General features: G+C 39.5%; 1 protein-coding gene and 1 long non-coding RNA gene across 5 annotated transcripts in view; one reads left to right on the top strand and one right to left on the bottom strand.

Moving 5' to 3' along the window:
• The window catches only part of CPEB4 (cytoplasmic polyadenylation element binding protein 4), a 67,861-nt gene that overhangs the window by 37,245 nt on the left and 13,374 nt on the right, over positions 1-17,242 (bottom strand). For all 4 annotated transcript variants that reach the window (XM_058723583.1, XM_058723589.1, XM_058723596.1 and 1 more), the window contains exon 2: positions 7,714-7,795. In XM_058723583.1, coding sequence (XP_058579566.1) covers positions 7,714-7,795 — 82 coding nt within the window. The remainder of the gene's footprint in view (positions 1-7,713; positions 7,796-17,242) is intronic.
• On the top strand, positions 503-10,390 carry LOC131508645 (uncharacterized). Its single transcript, XR_009260066.1, has 3 exons — positions 503-1,416; positions 6,549-6,786; positions 9,972-10,390. It is a non-coding gene; the product is annotated as an uncharacterized LOC131508645 (long non-coding RNA).

Below are 17,242 nucleotides of genomic sequence, written 5' to 3'. Positions count from 1 at the left end.
CAGCCAGGTCACGATCTCGCGGTCCGTGAGTTCGAGCCCCGCGTCGGGCTCTGGGCTGATGGCTCGGAGCCTGGAGCCTGTTTCCGATTCTGTGTCTCCCTCTCTCTCTGCCCCTCCCCCGTTCATGCTCTGTCTCTCTCTGTCCCAAAAATAAATAAAAAATGTTGAAAAAAAAAAAAATTAAAAAAAAAAAATAAAGAAATGTTTCGGATCTTTAACCTTCTATAAACAGTTCACTCTCACCCCCACCCCACCCCCCATGCCCCTTTACCCTCACCTCTCACGCAGGTAAAATCAGGAGTTTAACAATGTTTTAAGAGGATCACTGAATTTTCATGGACTCAAAATAAGATTCTTTGCGCTCCATGCTCAGGATTAAGAGGACTGCTTAAGTAATTCTGGACCCACATCATGGATGACATAAGACAAACTCCCCCTTTGTGACAACTGCTTACATGATTTTCAGAACAAATAAAAACAAAAGTCAATATTCTATCACAAATGTGTGGAGGGGACAGGGCAAAGAATCTACTTACCACGACATGTTATGTTAATAAACTGGGCAGAGGAGGGTCTGGACACAGCACAAGGAGTGTTTACTATGAACAGAGCGGGTTTCAGTTCAGAGGCTAAAGGTCCAATGCTCTGTTCATACACATCCCATTTTGTTCTCCCAGCCATCCCCACCCCCCCTCCCCCGCTCCGAAAACAAAATAAATAAACAAAACCAAAAACAAAAGCAATGCCCAATCTGAAAAAGTGAAGCCATGCTGGTCAAAATCCACACCTTTGTAAGCTCTGCCTACACAGTGCTTGAGGAATCCAACAAATCCTGACCGGTAGTAAACCAGAGAGCGGACAGTGGTTCACAATTAAGAATATACCCTGCGTCGGTGATACAAAGGAAATCATGCCCCGCTACTTTGTCCTCTCCTGGCTCACAAAAGAAGTTACCTCAACACAGAAGCCCAGGTCCCATCCTGCGGCACCGCTAAGCCAAGCAAAAGAGAAGGAGTGTTGAGGATGTTCCATTTCAGCGGTCATAAAAGGGAGAGAGCGAAAGGAGAGGAAACCACTCGTTTCATTTCTAAACAGCCACACACACAGTTCACTGCAGTCGAGTTTAAATTGTATTTTTTGCTGTGTACTTAACTCTATTACTCATGAAGCTTCTAGAAGTAAGGCCACGTTCTTCTCTCTGGAGGCCTTAGCCACTCCCCTGCCAGGCTGCTCTGAGTTAACTTGGTATCATCCAAACAGAGCAAGAAGGAACCAGCCGAGTTCAGGAAGGATCCCGCCCGACTTTCAGAGCAGCTGCCTGGTGGACTCTGAATCTTCAAGACGGGTAATATTTAAAGATGCCCCCCAATTCACCAGAAGACATCTGACGCCAAGTAACAGTCATTTACTTGGAAGGTGAAATTTGATTAAGAATCACGAGCAAAATTAGCTGGTTTGCACTATCCGTTTCTTCTTTACGGTACTTTGTATCACGCTCTGTTAAATCTCCCTTAAAGGAAAACGTTCATCTTGTCCTTTACAAAAGCGATGGAGGCGTGGGGCGCAGAGTAGTGCATAGTAGTCTTTTCTCACATTGCCACAGGCAAACTGATTCAACTGGGATAAATGTTAAATACTACAAGAAATGATATCCCCTCACTACCACTTGAAATAAATCATTTTAACATTACAGCATGGAACTTCTTTCAGTCAGAGCTCCTTTCGTTTTTATAATTTTATTCACTCCAAAATCCAATTTTATAACAATGATGTTAAATGTAGTCCTATTTTCAACAACTCTCATAAAAAGTTTTTGGAGCTATCTCAAGTATACATAAAGTCACTCTGCAATGTATGTTCTAAAACATCTGTATCAGTTTGCAACATCTGTTCCTTAAACTACGGAATTAGATGGCTGCAATTTGGAATATAGGATTATTAAAAGAATTGGGGATCAAAGAAAAATGTAAGGCTTCCTGGCTCTTTTTTATGGTATCTATTTTTAAGTAGCACTAACTGTATCCTCCCCCCTACTGTAAGGAATTTAAATTATCCCAAAGGTCATTCTCTTACAGCGACATAAAAAACTTATGCAAAATAAATGAAACAGGCTTTGTGTACTCAACTTTCAACGGAGTTTCATGATTTTCTTCTAGAGAGATCATTATAAATTCTTTTGCTTAGCAACAAAGAAATGAGGCACAGATGGAATCATCACTTGCCTACTCATTTAAGCATTTGTTTCAAACAAATCCACAGCAATGAAAAATAGTGAGGGGGGGGAGGGCCCCCAGATTTAATGTGTAATAAAGAAAGAAAAACGTATATCAAAAATATCTTAAAACGCAAGGTCACAATACCTTCGGCAGGCGGGAATTAAATACATCGCGTTTTTGGAGTAGATCCAGCTCTCAAAATGAATTCTTATTAAATGAATGCATGAGGCAAGTGTGGCAGTAATGTCTAAGTGTGTAACATACTCCCACTGCTTACCCTACATATGCAATAGATTTCTTGGGCACCACGGGATATGTAAAAAAAAAAATGGCACTTGAAACAACTTGCACCTCTGAATGCAATCCTTATTGCTTACATTCAAGTCAAGTATTTAAAATGCCTGAAACTCACTGGGTGGATACTTTTAGTCCCTCTTCCACAAATGAAAGCAAGATACATTCTGGAACAATATAAAGACAAGAAGATTCCAATTTCACAATATTCTGAGGAAAAAATAGGATGATATCCTGACTCATAATTTAGTTAGTTGATACCTGAAGAACAACTATAATGTTTTGACAATTTACAGATTTGCCTTTATTCTCGCAATAATTTTGCTGTCTCATTTGGCTTTCTAGTGAAATGAAGCAAATTATATACTAAGTTGCTTCCATATATAGGATTTAAAATACTCAGCGACTATTATGAAACTGTGGATTGTTTTACTCCATCTGACATCTGATAATTTTCAAATACTATTTCTCTCTCTTTATTCCAGTGCGGCCTCCCTCTGCTTCCTCTCGCTAACAGCTACTTTTTGGTTTACATCTATACTCTTTCATTCCCTTCCCAGAGAGAAAAGGAAAAAAAAAAAAAAAAAAAAAAGGCTCCTTAATTGTCAGAGGTCTTTCCTACCATACACTGAATATAATACCATTTTGTGAATCTTTTATTTCACTGTGTCCAGCCCATGCTTCAGAAGGCTGAAACCAGATGTGCTCGCATGTGGTTTTAATATATTTCACGCTACTCCATTTCTAAACAGTAAGTACCAATTTCACAGGCAAGAAAAAACACAAATAACAGTAAGATAGAATATTCCCCCAAATGATCAGCTGACCACCTACAACAGTAAAAGATTCTTCTGTCCAGGTGAAGAAAATACTTGATAAGCCTAATAATTCTGTGGCAATGAGCAACCTGCCACTGGGAGATCAAAATTCAAAATCTGTCAATAGCTCACGCTCTTAGCTTACGAGACTGGGTGTGCAGTAAAGAAAATGAAATCGGTCTCTGGGGAAAGGCTTCTATGGACTATTACCGGCATTGGTTATGGAGAATGCAATATATAATTTCGTGGATAAAAATAACATACAGACATGCCAGCTGATCAGAGAAAGGACATGGAGATAAGGTAGAGGCAAGACCCTTTTCCTCCCAAAGAGCTAATCCTCTGTCCATGAAGAAAATGACAGTAGCCTTAATATTCTTGGAGAAACTACTTCAACTGTAATCAAAACTAATATAAATTATGAAATGAAGGCCAGGTACTCCTTTTGCACATTTGTTAAAAATGTTTAAAAAAATTTTAAAAAGATGAAAGGTTTTCAACAAGCCAGTTGGAATCAACAACACGTTCATAAAGATACTCAAAAGCTATATTTGAAGGTTCCTAGGCCTATCAAGCATTTTGTCTGTTGACTGCAAAATTAAGTTTTAAACCACACTACATTAAAGGAGATTTTTTTTTTCCCAAAAGGAAAAGCAAAATTTCGTTTTCTAGGTTGTTTTTTTAATTTAGATGAATAATATAGCCATATCAATCCATCCAACTTATAGGTCTTATATCAACTTTAAACACATTCAACAATCACATTTCTATAAGGAACTGCAAACGAAGGATTAGAAATAAGTGAAGTCATTCATAATATATTTTATGAAATTATTTTTAAGATAAAATAAACCCAAATATAAAATTTGCTTCCATATGGTGGGCTCTTTTTAATTCTCAAATTCTTTTAATTGAATTCTCATACTTTTTTTCTGAGAGGCATATTATTTTCTACTAGTCTCACAGAATCAACGCCCATATTCTGTTTTCTCCATTTCTAAAGTAGCAGAGCAACCGGAGGGGTTATTTTCAAAATGGATTGGCAGGTTTTATATATTTACTTTAAAAGGACAATATGTTGCTGTGGTTTTTTTTTTTTTTAAGATATTCAACTTCTGTTATCACCTTAAAAAAAAAAAATCTCACAATAGAATCACTGTTAAAATCAAGCACAGCTTTCCTAGTAGCTATCTAAACCAAGGGAGCTTGACAAGAAGTAAAGTATTTCCTGGAGCCAAACTACATTTCAGTGGTAACAGACTACAGTAATATAAAGTTCATCATCTTGGTTTAAAAAAAATCAAGCTGGGGCACCTGGGGGGCTTAGTCGGTTGCGTATCTGACTTCGGCTCAGGTCATGAGTTCGAGCCCCATGTAGGGCTCTGTGTTGTCACTTCAGAGCCTGGAGCTTGCGTCGGATTCTAGGTCTCCCTCTCTCTCTCTGCCCCTCCCCCGCTGACGCTCTGTCTCTCTCAAGAAATGAATAAACGTTAAAAGAAATTTTTTTTTAAATACAAAAAATCAAGCATAACTATACTCTGACATTTTGGGACAAAGAACTCATGTATGAATTCTTTACTACTCTTTAAAGGAAAAAAGGGACAAAGTTCACTTAATATACTTAAGTCACTTTGGCACTTAAGCTTAAGTTCGAGCTAAGTTTCTCATTTGATAGGCTTGAAAATAGACTTAACAGATATTTAGTAATAATCTATACCATTTATTGAGTGCTTTCAAGGCTGGGCAGTGTGCTGGATCTCATGGATATATCATAGCATTCAATCCTCCCAACCACCATAAACCATAGCAACAGAATGGCAGTTGAAATCCAGATCCGACCCCAAAACCGATGGCCTTTCCGCTTTGCCGCACTTCCTTTTATAAATCACTATTTTTACAAAACCTTTATGTTTCCAGACCAGGCCGATCAGATTTGATGTTTTCTGTCATCGGACTTAATTTTTCATTATCCCTACAGAATCAGCTTAAAGAAACTTGATTTGGGTAGAAGTTGGTAGGAAGAAATTGAAAGGGGAATATAGAATAAAAGCAGAACTTTATACGATGATTCAGCACACTAGAAGAAATAGAAATAAACCTGAGAGATATTCTGGCTGTACCTGATAAATCAAAGAAATGCTACTGTTAATCCTATTAAATTTTTTTTTTCAACGTTTTTTTATTTATTTTTGGGACAGAGAGAGACAAAGCATGAACGGGGGAAGGGCAGAGACAGAGGGAGACACAGAATCGGAAACAGGCTCCAGGCTCCGAGCCATCAGCCCAGAGCCTGACGCGGGGCTCGAACTCACGGACCGGACCGCGAGATCGTGACCTGGCTGAAGTCGGACGCTTAACCGACTGCGCCACCCAGGCGCCCCTACTGTTAATCCTATTAGAATAATGTGTGCAAACTCTTAATCTAACCTAAGTACTAGTTAGGGCTTGCTTCTTAGAAGCATCACGTAATAAACTGCTTACATCTGCTACCGTTTGGAAACTGTGTTTTCTCTGAAATGCGCTTATCATGAATAAATAAATAAAATAAAATATCATGAAATAAAAAGAAACAGGCACTTATCATGAAAAATGAGTTCTGATTATTTATTATCCCTTGTATCAAGTACATAAGAGGCTCTCCCCCGCCCCAAAAAAAGAAAGTTGCTGAAGGAATCGAATACATTAAGAATAAACAAATGTTCTTTACCTTCAGCTACTTTTTCTGTACTTAGCTTTTAATTTGGGGATAATTGCAGATTCACAGCAGGTTGCAAAACATAGTACAGAGAGATCCCATGTACCCTTTATATGACATCCTCAAGTGGTGACACCTTACATAAGTAGAGTACAAACCAGGAAACTGCCATTGGTACAATCTACAGACCATATTCACATTTCTCCTTTAGCTTATACTTTTAATTTAAGAGTGTGTAGTTTTTCTGGTGCTAGAAAGGGCCTTAGACTCTCCTCACTCTTCTGATGAGAAAACGGACACGTCAAAGAGGCTGATCCCAAGTCAGAGTGCTAAGAAATGGCAAAAATAAATTCTGAACAAGAGATCATCTTTCCTCAGAAACAGACTGTGTATCTGGGTTAGAGTCACCCGTCAGAATTATATGGGGAATTCAGTAAAGATCTTCAAAAATATTCTTAATTATGGCAAAGTTATCTCAACAGCTGGATGCATACTTTTTTCACATATTATTTTTCATCTCCCCAGACCTCAAAAAGCTCTCCTGAAAAAAATGTACCATTGTTTGTCTGCTGAAAAAATACTTAAAAGTTTGACTGCAGCAGTAATATAATCAACCAAACTCAAAGGAAAACCAGGCCGGGCTGGTCACCACTTAAAGCAACAGGCTGTCTTGCCACCTTTGACCCTAGTGCAAAGCTGCGTCTGGCACAAAGTAGGATCATAAACACTGAACAAATGAATGGATGAAGGAGTGAACGAACAGGTAAGTGGGATGACCACATGTATCCAACGTTCCAAATTTCTTTAAAAAAAAAAACAAGCAAACAAAAAAAAAACCCCAACCCTGCTTTCCAGTAAACTGACATTTATGTGCAGAAAAATATCTTATTTTGTGGGGTAGTTTTCACAAAATCAGAGCTGGAAGGGCCGTTAGAGAATACCCAGTCTGGTAATTCTCAGTGCTGGTTACCGGTGAGCATCACGTGAGACACTGAAAAGTTGACATGCCAAGTCCCATCCCATACGTGGAATGGAGTCCAGGCATCTATATTTTATTTTTAAAGCTTACCCATTATAAGTGCCTTACTTTAACAGTGAGGCTAAGCCTCTTACTATAAAGATGAGAAATTAAGGCCTAGGCAAAAGAAAATGTACTATTCAAAATAACAGAGCCAGTCAGCAACAGAATTGAGACCAGAATGCAGAAAGAACACTATTTTTTCCTAACATAATCCATAAAAACTATTTCAATAATAAAACTTCATTTTAACTTGGAAACTACTGGCCGTTTTTAAAAATGTGAAACTAGACCAAAACCTCTATCAGCATTTGGACTCTTACTAGTGTCCAGTCACTATCAAGAGCAGAGACACATAGAGGTTTGAGACACTGAGCACTTTTTGCCTCAGATGTAAAAAAAAAAAAAAAAAAAAATGAAGTGTATGGTTCGTGTCTCCCATTAAATTAGAACTCTTGCAGCTCTCTTAATGGGTGCTGGGAAGGGCCCACAGTGGATGCCCACCAAATACGTCTGATTTTTTCACAAGAGAGATCCATGTACAAAATTGATGGAACTGACTACATACAAAATATGCACCCATAACATTTGCCGTATTGCTCACGAGATTACATAGATAATACAAATGTTTAACTGTTCGCTAAAACCAAATAGTTAGATTTTTTAAATTACCTTTAATGGAATCATTTTCAGCTCTCATAATGTCAATGAGGGAACTCTCCAGGGAGTGCATGTCAAATGTCCTGGGGCGATCCTGCAAACACAAACAGCCACAAACCACTTTTAAAATAGCTTTTAATTATAAAAGGAGACAATAAGCTGCATCCGATGGGACACAGATCAAAAAGGGGCAATTTTACTCCCTCTATGTGTAAGGTACATTATTACTACATTTTATTTTTAACACTTCCAAAATATCAAAAGCACAAAAAGTACCCAGGGTTCAGCAGAGAGTGATTTGATTTCTAGTAATTTCAATTAAAGCTTTACTTTTACTAATAAAGCAAAGGCAACTAAAACCTGTTTCCATATAGTCAACAACATGAAACAAATGCAAAAATAAAATTCATAACCTGTCTGCCACTTAAGATTGCAGTAACGTGGCAAAACTTGACAAACTTGTTTCAGCACTTTAGGTTCCGAGCTGCATTCAGTAGAGATTGCTACCGAATAGCCATATGCTTGTAACCCAAAGTTTGGAAATCGTTATCCAATAGTCTTTTGACCACTAAGTGGCAAAGCAGTCTTGATATTGCTGCCATAATTTTAAAGGGAAGACAGGGGGTCAACACTGTTGATCTAAACCCTGGCTTAACCAAATGCATTTCAAGAGTGGGTGAGAAATCTGAAAATACACAACGAACCAACCGCTCTGGCATTCTTCTGGAGGAAAAGTACTAGAGATAACTAAGATTAAGTTTAGCCTGACAAGTGACGAGTAGGAGATGAAAATATTTTAAAATTAAACTTTGAAAGGAAGCAGTAATACAGGTTTCGGAACCACCCGAAGAATAAACAGGTGCACATACAGAGACAACTGCCAAACGTCTTAAAGAAAAGGGGCTGGGGCGCCTGGGTGGCTCAGTCGGTTAAGCTTCCGACTTCAGCTCAGGTCACGATCTCACGGTCCGTGAGTTCGAGCCCCGCATCGGGCACTGGGCTGATGGTTCAGAGCCTGGAGCCTGCTTCTGATTCTGTGTCTCCCTCTCTCTCTGCCCCTCCCCCGTTCATGCTCTGTCTCTCTCTGTCTCAAAAATAAAAATAAACGTTAAAAAAAAAAATTAAAAAAAAAAGAAAAGGGGCTTCCAAAGGAATTTGACAAGCGGGAGTCTATAACCTTCTCTTCAGCTTTATTTTCTCTTACGTTACTTTTTAACTCAAAGCTTTGGCTTTTTAAAAAAAGGTTCCCCTGGGGCGCCTGGGTGGCTCAGTCGGTTGGGCATCCGACTTCAACTCAGGTCACGATCTCACGGTCTGTGAGTTCGAGCCCCGCGTCGGGCTCTGGGCTGATGGCTCAGAGCCTGGAGCCTGCTTCCGATTCTGTGTCTCCCTCTCTCTCTGCCTCTCCCCCGTTCATGCTCTGTCTCTCTCTCTGTCTCAAAAATAAAATAATAAAACGTTAAATAAAAAAAAATTAAAAAAAAATAAAAAAGGTTCCCCTGATTTTATCCCCCACCCCTTTCTTTCAATTTGTGGAATCTCACTTTTCCTCTTTCCTAGCAAACTTCTAGAACCCTAAGACTGATAGAGCACGTTCTCCACTGGAGAGCATTTTTTGATCAACTTGGCATTTCTCCTCCGTCCTTCTGTAACACCACCTGTCCTATTTCCCTGAAATAGGGATCACTTCTGACCACACTCCACCATGTAGACATTCAGAATGTTCTCTGAATGAACTGTTTTAGGATACCAATTTCTTTTTTTTTTTTAATGTTTATTTAGAGAGAAAGATACAGCCCCGACACCAATTTCTTTACCTCTGCAACTTGAGGAGCTCAAGAACAGTTATATTTGGATATAATCCAATATTTAAAACAGAGCATTACAGGTTTTTTGTTGGGGGTAGACAGGATGAAGCTGGGGATGGGGAGCAGAAGACTTAACACGCTGTTCTGCTCTGACCTGGTACAACTCCCTCCAGAATATCTTTCTCACTTTTCTTCCCGATTCTTTCCTCATCGTCTTCACCTTCTCAATATGGTCTACAGAGAAGCAGGAGGACACGTGGCCAGAATTAGAATTTCTAAAGAGTAGTGTTCACAAAAAGGGAGACAACTGCTCTGTTTTTTTATCCTTCCTCACCTCAAGCACTGAATCAAATCAAAACTCTTGAATTAAATCAAAACCGCCTATTCTTTTGGAAGCTAGGTGGATTTGAGGCATAACTTGAAAAAGAAGTTAAAACAAAATTCCACTGTCTTATTCTACAGTTGCTGGATTTGTCCCCTGTTCCGAAATCTACGAAGCACACTGATAACTAGGCCATCCACTGTCTCTACTACCTCCGATACAAAACCAGTGTTGGAGGCAAGAATTCTCGGTGTCTGATAACTTGCCCATGTCGTCAGTTTCTCAAGGTCAGGAAGTATGTCTTACATCAAATGTTCCCAATGGGTACAACTCCAAAGGGTGGCGGTGTGCCAAGATATTCAGCGCCTAAGCCCACAGGACTGATGTAGCAGGAACTCCCTAACAGATGATTTTTGTTTCAATATTATGTTTTCTATGTGTGTCATGATATGAAACAGGTTGAGAAGCTTTGCCCTACATTTCTGTATCACTGTGCCTCACCCAGGATCTGAAAGGTAGAAAGCACAAGCGTTTGCTGAAGCAATGAATAAATAAACGCCTTCAAGTAATTTTTAAATATTTAAAATATTTCTTTCCTCCTATTTCCTTCAGGTTTGTTCTTACATTTTCCCTTTCCTGCCTTAGAGTTGTAGGTTTTCTTTTGCCAAAATAGCTGTCCTGGGTGGTGGGGTAGAGGATACTCAGCCTGGTGTTTTTTTTTTTTTTTTCTTCTTTTTTAATGCAACTAAAGCAGTAAGCAACCTTGTGAATTTCCAGAACTTGCATTTTGCCAATCACTGAATAACAAGATCACTGAAGAGAAGCAGTTTGCTTTGGTTTATGACAGTTGTTTCCATTAAATAAAGAAGCTTCCTGCATCCGACTTCAGTCCAGGTCATGAACTCATGATTCATGAGTTAGAGCCCCACATCGGGCTCTGTGCTCCAAGTTTGGAGCCTGGAGCCTGCTTTGATTTCTGTGTCTCCCTCTCTCTCCGCCCTCCCCTGCTCAAGCTCTGTCTCTCTCTCAAAAATAAACAAACACTTAAAAAAAGAAAGAAAGAAACTTCCTTTTGGGGCACCTGGGTGGCTTAGTCCGTTAAACATCTGACTTTGGCTCCGGTCATGATCTCGCAGCTTAGGAGTTTGAGCCCCACATTGGGCTCTCTGCTGTCAGTGCGTAGCCTGCTTCAGATCCTCTGTCTCCCTCTCTCTGCCACTCCCCTGCTTGGGCCCCCTCTCTCTCTCAAAAATAAATAAACATTTAAAAAAATATTTTAAATATTATTTTAAAAAAACAAAAAATAAGCTTCCTTTTAACCTGTTAAGTTTCTAAATGTGGTACTGAAATTTACCAAAGCCACTTCATTACCTCCTCCCCCAGCATAGTGCCTGAAACATAAAGATTTTTGCTAATATAACCATTGACTTGTAACTGGTGGAACATATTAAAATTAAAATCCTAAATGAAATTTTTAAATTTTCAGTAATGCTTTATGGGATTAAAAACAAACAAACCCTCTATCCTTTTTACATTCATACTAACTTTCCTTTCATTTCTCACGATTTAATACAAGATTAACAAATAAATGCCAATATACAAACTCTGATCAATTGGTATCGATTCTCAGATGCGATGTGTTGAGAAAGATTTTCAGGCTCTGTGTGGATTCAAGAGGGAATGGTGTCTGGACAGACTGCTGATGATTTAAGTGCAAGGTACAGACCCAATGGCACAAGTACCACATTCTTGCCAACCGCCTAATATGTATTCCTTCCCACAGTCCAGCCTTATTACAATTATTATAAATGACTACATCCGTATAAAATTTTATTTCTTATGATGCCTTGGCAATTCAAAAGAGTTCAAAAGCCACACATTCTGTCAAGTAAACATTCTGTTCTCAGAGAGGGTCTAAAGTTTATCTTTCTTGATTTACTCCCTCTCACTGGTCTTTTCCATCGATTTTTAACCCTCTAATTAAAATAAAAACAAAATCTAACACTTAGGGGCGCCTGGGTGGCTCAGTCAGTTAAGTGTCCAACTTCAGCTCAGGTCATGATCCCATGGTTCGTGGGTTCGAATCCCGCATCAGGCTCTGTGCTGATGGCTCAGAGCCTGGAGCCTGCTTCAGATTCTGTGTATCCCCCTCGCTCTGCCCCTCCCTCACTTGTACTCTCTCTCAAAAATAAATAAAAAGTTAAAATATTTAAAAAAAAAAACCTAAAATTTAAGTGAGCCACTAGGAAATAGGTGGAGAAGTAGACACAAATAAATAAACCCAAGGAATAAGAACACAAACGATGTTGGTTTTCCTACGCAATAACCAAAGTGTCAAAATAAGAGGGCTTTGATTTCCCTATTTCATTCTTTGACTTTGCCTTTTTTTGATTGCTAATTGGGCCAAATATCATAATCACTTATCTGTTTTCTAGGATCCATTTCCCAGAAAGTAAACTATAAAATAAAAAACTCGCTAAGTGACAGCTCTCCTAGATTGAACTTGAGCTGAGAACCAAAATATGAACATCAGCATAAATCGGTGGAATGAACATTGGACACTAGGAAGCCCCAACTCCTCTACTGGTGGGTCACGTGAGTTTGGGCACTTTCACCTATCAGACCTCTTTGCTGATCTGAAAAAGGAAAACATTTGATTAGATCTATAATGACCTCTTCCTAGCTCCAAAATATATTTGTATTCCAGCTTTCTGATGTCCTTAGTTTGTGGTCTCCCAAGATTTAGTTTAATTATATTGATGACTATTGGCAGGAAGCAAAAATGTAATTGAGAATGACTAATGAAAGCTCATCATTTTGTGCCCACGAAAAGGTGAGAGTCAATCACAGGTTAATAAGAAACGAAGCCTTAAAAGTCTTAGGAGGACAGTCGTTACATTTTCTTATGCTATACATAATGGAAAATAAGCTTTTTAAATAAAAAAAATTTACTTAAAACAATTTTTTGAAGGGGATGTGCTGATTTCAGGTGAAAGGGCAAAGACTCTATTATAAAACAAAAAACACCAGAAACCATATTTGCTTCAACATACCATCACCTTTTCTCTTGGCAGCCTAAAGGGAGAAAAGGCAGAAAAACAGAACTATCTTTTACTGAACACCTACTAAGTTCCTGACATTATTTTAAGTACTTTATTTTTTAATTTTTTTTTTTTAACGTTTATTTATTTTTGAGACAGAGAGAGACAGAGCATGAACAGGGGAGGGGCAGAGAGAGAGGGAGACACAGAATCTGAAACAGACTCCAGGCTCTGAGCTGTCAGCACAGAGCCCGACGCGGGGCTCGAATGCATGGAGTGTGAGATCATGACCTGAGCCAAAGTCAGACGCTTAACTGACCGAGCCACCCAGGCGCCCCTTATGTACTTTATTAATACTGTCTTAATTAATCCTCAAACCTCCTTCTAAGTTAGGTGGCATTAATCCCGTTTTCATGATAAAAACTTAGACTAAGGAAAATTCTGTTTACTGCACAGACAGGTTCCTGCATAGTTCAGCAGCTTAGTCAGGATTCAAGCCTAAATCGCCCTCCAGAGCAGGCAGTAATTCCTTGGGTAAGCAGTCAAAGGACCACACTAATTAAGACATACATTTACACAGGGGTGCCAGGGTGGCTCAGTCACGTGTTCGTTCACTTCGGCTCAGTTCATGATCTCATGGTTCGTGAGTTCGAGCCCCACATCGGGCTCTGTGCTGACAGCTCAGAGCCAGGAGCCTGCTTCCGATTCTGTTCTCCCTCACTCTCTCCCCCTCCCCTCTCAAAAAAAATAAACGTTAAGAAAAAAAATGTTAATAAAAATAAAACAAAAGACATGCATTGGTATAAATGAGATACTCTGCTGTAAAGGTCCAGGGAGCAGGAATGTGCTGGCAAGTGCCCAACAAATTGCAGGCACTGGAATATTTCTCAATAAAGAAAGAAAGAAAGAATAAAATGTGTAAGAGTATGTATAAGGATAATATAGGATTATATCAGAGGTACCAAGAAGATACGAAAAGAAGCCTCATCTTCCTTCTTTCTGTCGAGGTGGCAAATAGATATGGTGCACAAATGAAAAACCTACCACAAATGCCTCTCTAGGCTTTCTACTGCCAACCACAGGAGTAGAAGTGGTAGTAACAGTAGTAATAATACCACTAACATTAGTAGCTAACACTTATCAAGCTCTAATGCTTTATATATATGATCTTCTTTATTCCTCACAAAAATCCTATACAGTTAGGTATGTTCCGTAATTATCCCTTTTCACAGACGAAGAAACGGAAGCTTAGAGGGATTAAATAACTGTATCAACGCGAGGTAAGTGGAGGGGCAGAATTTGAACCCAGGCCTTCCGACTCTAGAACAGGTGAGCTTAATAATCCTGAAGGAAGCTAGAAGAGTACCAATTATTTTCAAGGCTCAGCAAAGCAAACCTGACTACGACACTTCGACCTCATTTTATTTTGTAATCCTAATCCTAATTGTTATATTTACCATATAGAGTTGCAGGTCAGTAACTGGTTGGTTTCAGTTTCTGTCACCTGTACCTCACAGAACAATTTCTAATGGGAAAAAACCATACAAGCTAATATGAAAATCCAAGTTGGCAAAAAATAATGTTCTGATAAAACAAATTAGTACTTCAAACAGCAGGACACGTCCTTTTAACTTACACCTGAGTGATCCTGACTCTGCCATGGCAAAATAGGAAGCCTTACATCAGCAAATATCTGATGACATGGCTTTTCATAACATTCCAGGAGTAGCCAAAAGAAACACATGAACCTGTCGGTCTATTGACACAGGAAGAACAACTAGACTGCAGTTACACCACAAACCAAAATCATCATTCATGGCTTTTTTTTTTTTTCTTTTTAACACCAGATGGATATTCTAAAACTTGAGAGCGTATGAGAGACGGTGATTCTCAAGCTCGAGAGTCTATCAGAATCATCTGGAGATCTTGTCAAAACATAGATTAGGAGGTCTACCCACAAAAGTATCTCATTCAGTAGGCCTGGGTAGGATCCACGAATTCACGTTTCTAGTAAGTTTCTAAGTGAAGCCAGGGACCACACTTTGAGTGGCACTGAGTTAAGCAATTACATTCAACAGGTTAATTTCCTTAGATACTTGGGGTTGTGTTTGTGAGTTACATCCTGGCTGACTGGCCACGATACAGTCCAGCTTAAATAGTCTACGTCACCCATTTTAAGGTTTCTGCATAAAGCGAAGGGATTGCTCTCACAACCCAAAACAAAGCCCTCTCCAAGCCCGGAGACGCCTAACTTGGAAAAAGATTACAATCAAGTTCAATTTCAACAATTCAACCACCCTGACCACTCTATTACTGGTTCTTGTCTGTTTATACTTGAGTTAGCATGTTTTTGCATTACTAGACTGGATCTAACACACAAAAAGTACTTAACTGAATACAGCCACATTATTAAGAACCAGAGCCAAAAGTCAGCTACTACTCCCTTCACTCACTCTCTCCCTACAAAGACAGACAACACTGTGATCACCACTTCCCAGACAACTATGTATCTGTATCAGCCAATGGAAGTTTCTCTTTCTGGCTTAAACTTTCCCTAGTGAAGAAGGGAAAAGAAAATATTTTGGTTTGAAAGGAAAGTCTATGCCAGGATGTCAGCTGCCAAAATAAATAGGAAGTCTGGGATGCCAGTAGAGTCCATAATTAATCAAAGGTACTATGGGAGTTTTAATCCAAGATTTGCCAAGATGTGAATGTTCTTCTTGGGTTAAACATGTAAGCCCACAGGCATCAAAAAAGACTACCTAAGTCAACTTTCATGAGTCCACTTCCAGATGACCCTCATATCCCTGTGCAGAAACGAGTCCCTTTTTCCCAGCCCCCCTAACATGCCACCATTCCACATGATGCTGACAAAGTTCCATCACAGCCATCCCCCCAGTGGGCTGTGAGCACCACTCATCTACACAGCCACAGATATGCTGCACATGTGCAGAGTATAAGTCCTTCATTATTGTCACCACCGTTATTAAAGTGGCCAACACGTTCCTCCGGGTTCAGTGTTGTGCATCTTATGTGAGTTATGTATGATATACATACGTTGGTTCCTCACAACCATCACATAAAGTGCATACGATTATCATCCCCATTTTAGGTAAATGATGCTGTAAGAAGTTAACTAATCGCTCTCCCAGTCACACGGTAAGTGGTAGAGTCTGACGTCAGAGAAGCTTAGAAATGTGGTCCATTTAAGTAAGCCTCATCGGGACCTAGAAATTTCAATGTGTAAACGCCCCGCAAGTATGAAGTCCTTTGCTATATACAGGGCCTGAATGCAGAGAACAAGTGTCAGAGGTTAAAGTCAAAGAGGTAATTATCTGCAGGAGAAGAAACCACACTCAGCATCATCTCATATTTCTTCACGTGTTTCCTCTTCCATCAGTACTTTCTGATTATGACAGCTTAATAACTAAGGCAGAATCTTAAGAGACCATAGGTTACCAAACGCTCCCTATAAAAAACTATAACTAAATGAGTGAATGTCGTTGGTGTTTTACTCTGATTGGATCAATAGCTCCATTTGCTCCCATGTGAACTGATGAATCGGATCTCTCCAGAAAGCCTTCGAGAAGAAAATTTTACTCCACCTTCACTAAATAAACCACACTCATTTTGAGCATTAGAGATCCTTGAAATGGTAAACACTTCTTGTCACCACTTAACTGAATTTACAAAACAAGCTGGCTGCCTTTCCAGACTTGATTCGTCATTCCTGGGTCGACAGACCCCTTCTTTTTGTTGACTGTTCATTCTCACCTTGCCTGGCAGAGAGAAATAATTAAAGTCTACTCTATTCTAAGACCTGAGTTTATTATGTTTTTAATATAATTTATGGACAAATTGGTTTCCATACAACACCCAGTGTTCATCCCAACAAGTGCCCTCCCCAATGCCCATCACCCACTTTCCCCTCTCCCCCCACCCCCCAACAACCCTCAGTTTGATCTCAGTATCCAAGGGTCTCTTATGGTTTGCCTCCCTCCCTCTCTGTAACTTCTTTTTCCCCTTTCCCTCCCCCATGGTCTTCTGTTAAGTTTCTCAGGATCCACATAAGAGTGAAAACATATGGTATCTGTCTTTCTCTGCCTGACTTATTTCACTTAGCGTAATACCCTCCAGCTCCATCCGCGTTGCTGCAAATGGCCAGGTTTCATTCTTTCTCATTGCCAGGTAGTATTCCATTGTATATATAAACCACATCTTCTTTATCCATTCGTCAGTTGATGGACATTTAGGCTCTTTCCACAGTTTGGCTATCGTTGAGAGTGCCGCTATAAACATTGGGGTACAAGTGCCCCTATGCACCAGCACTCCTGTATCCCTTGGGTAAATGCCCAGCAATGCTATTTTTT

This window comes from Neofelis nebulosa, chromosome 1 (assembly GCF_028018385.1).
Source record: "Neofelis nebulosa isolate mNeoNeb1 chromosome 1, mNeoNeb1.pri, whole genome shotgun sequence".
Lineage (NCBI taxonomy): Eukaryota > Metazoa > Chordata > Mammalia > Carnivora > Felidae > Neofelis > Neofelis nebulosa.
The sequence above is the reverse complement of the archived record's forward strand: the minus strand, read 5'-3'. Positions and strand labels throughout refer to the sequence as shown.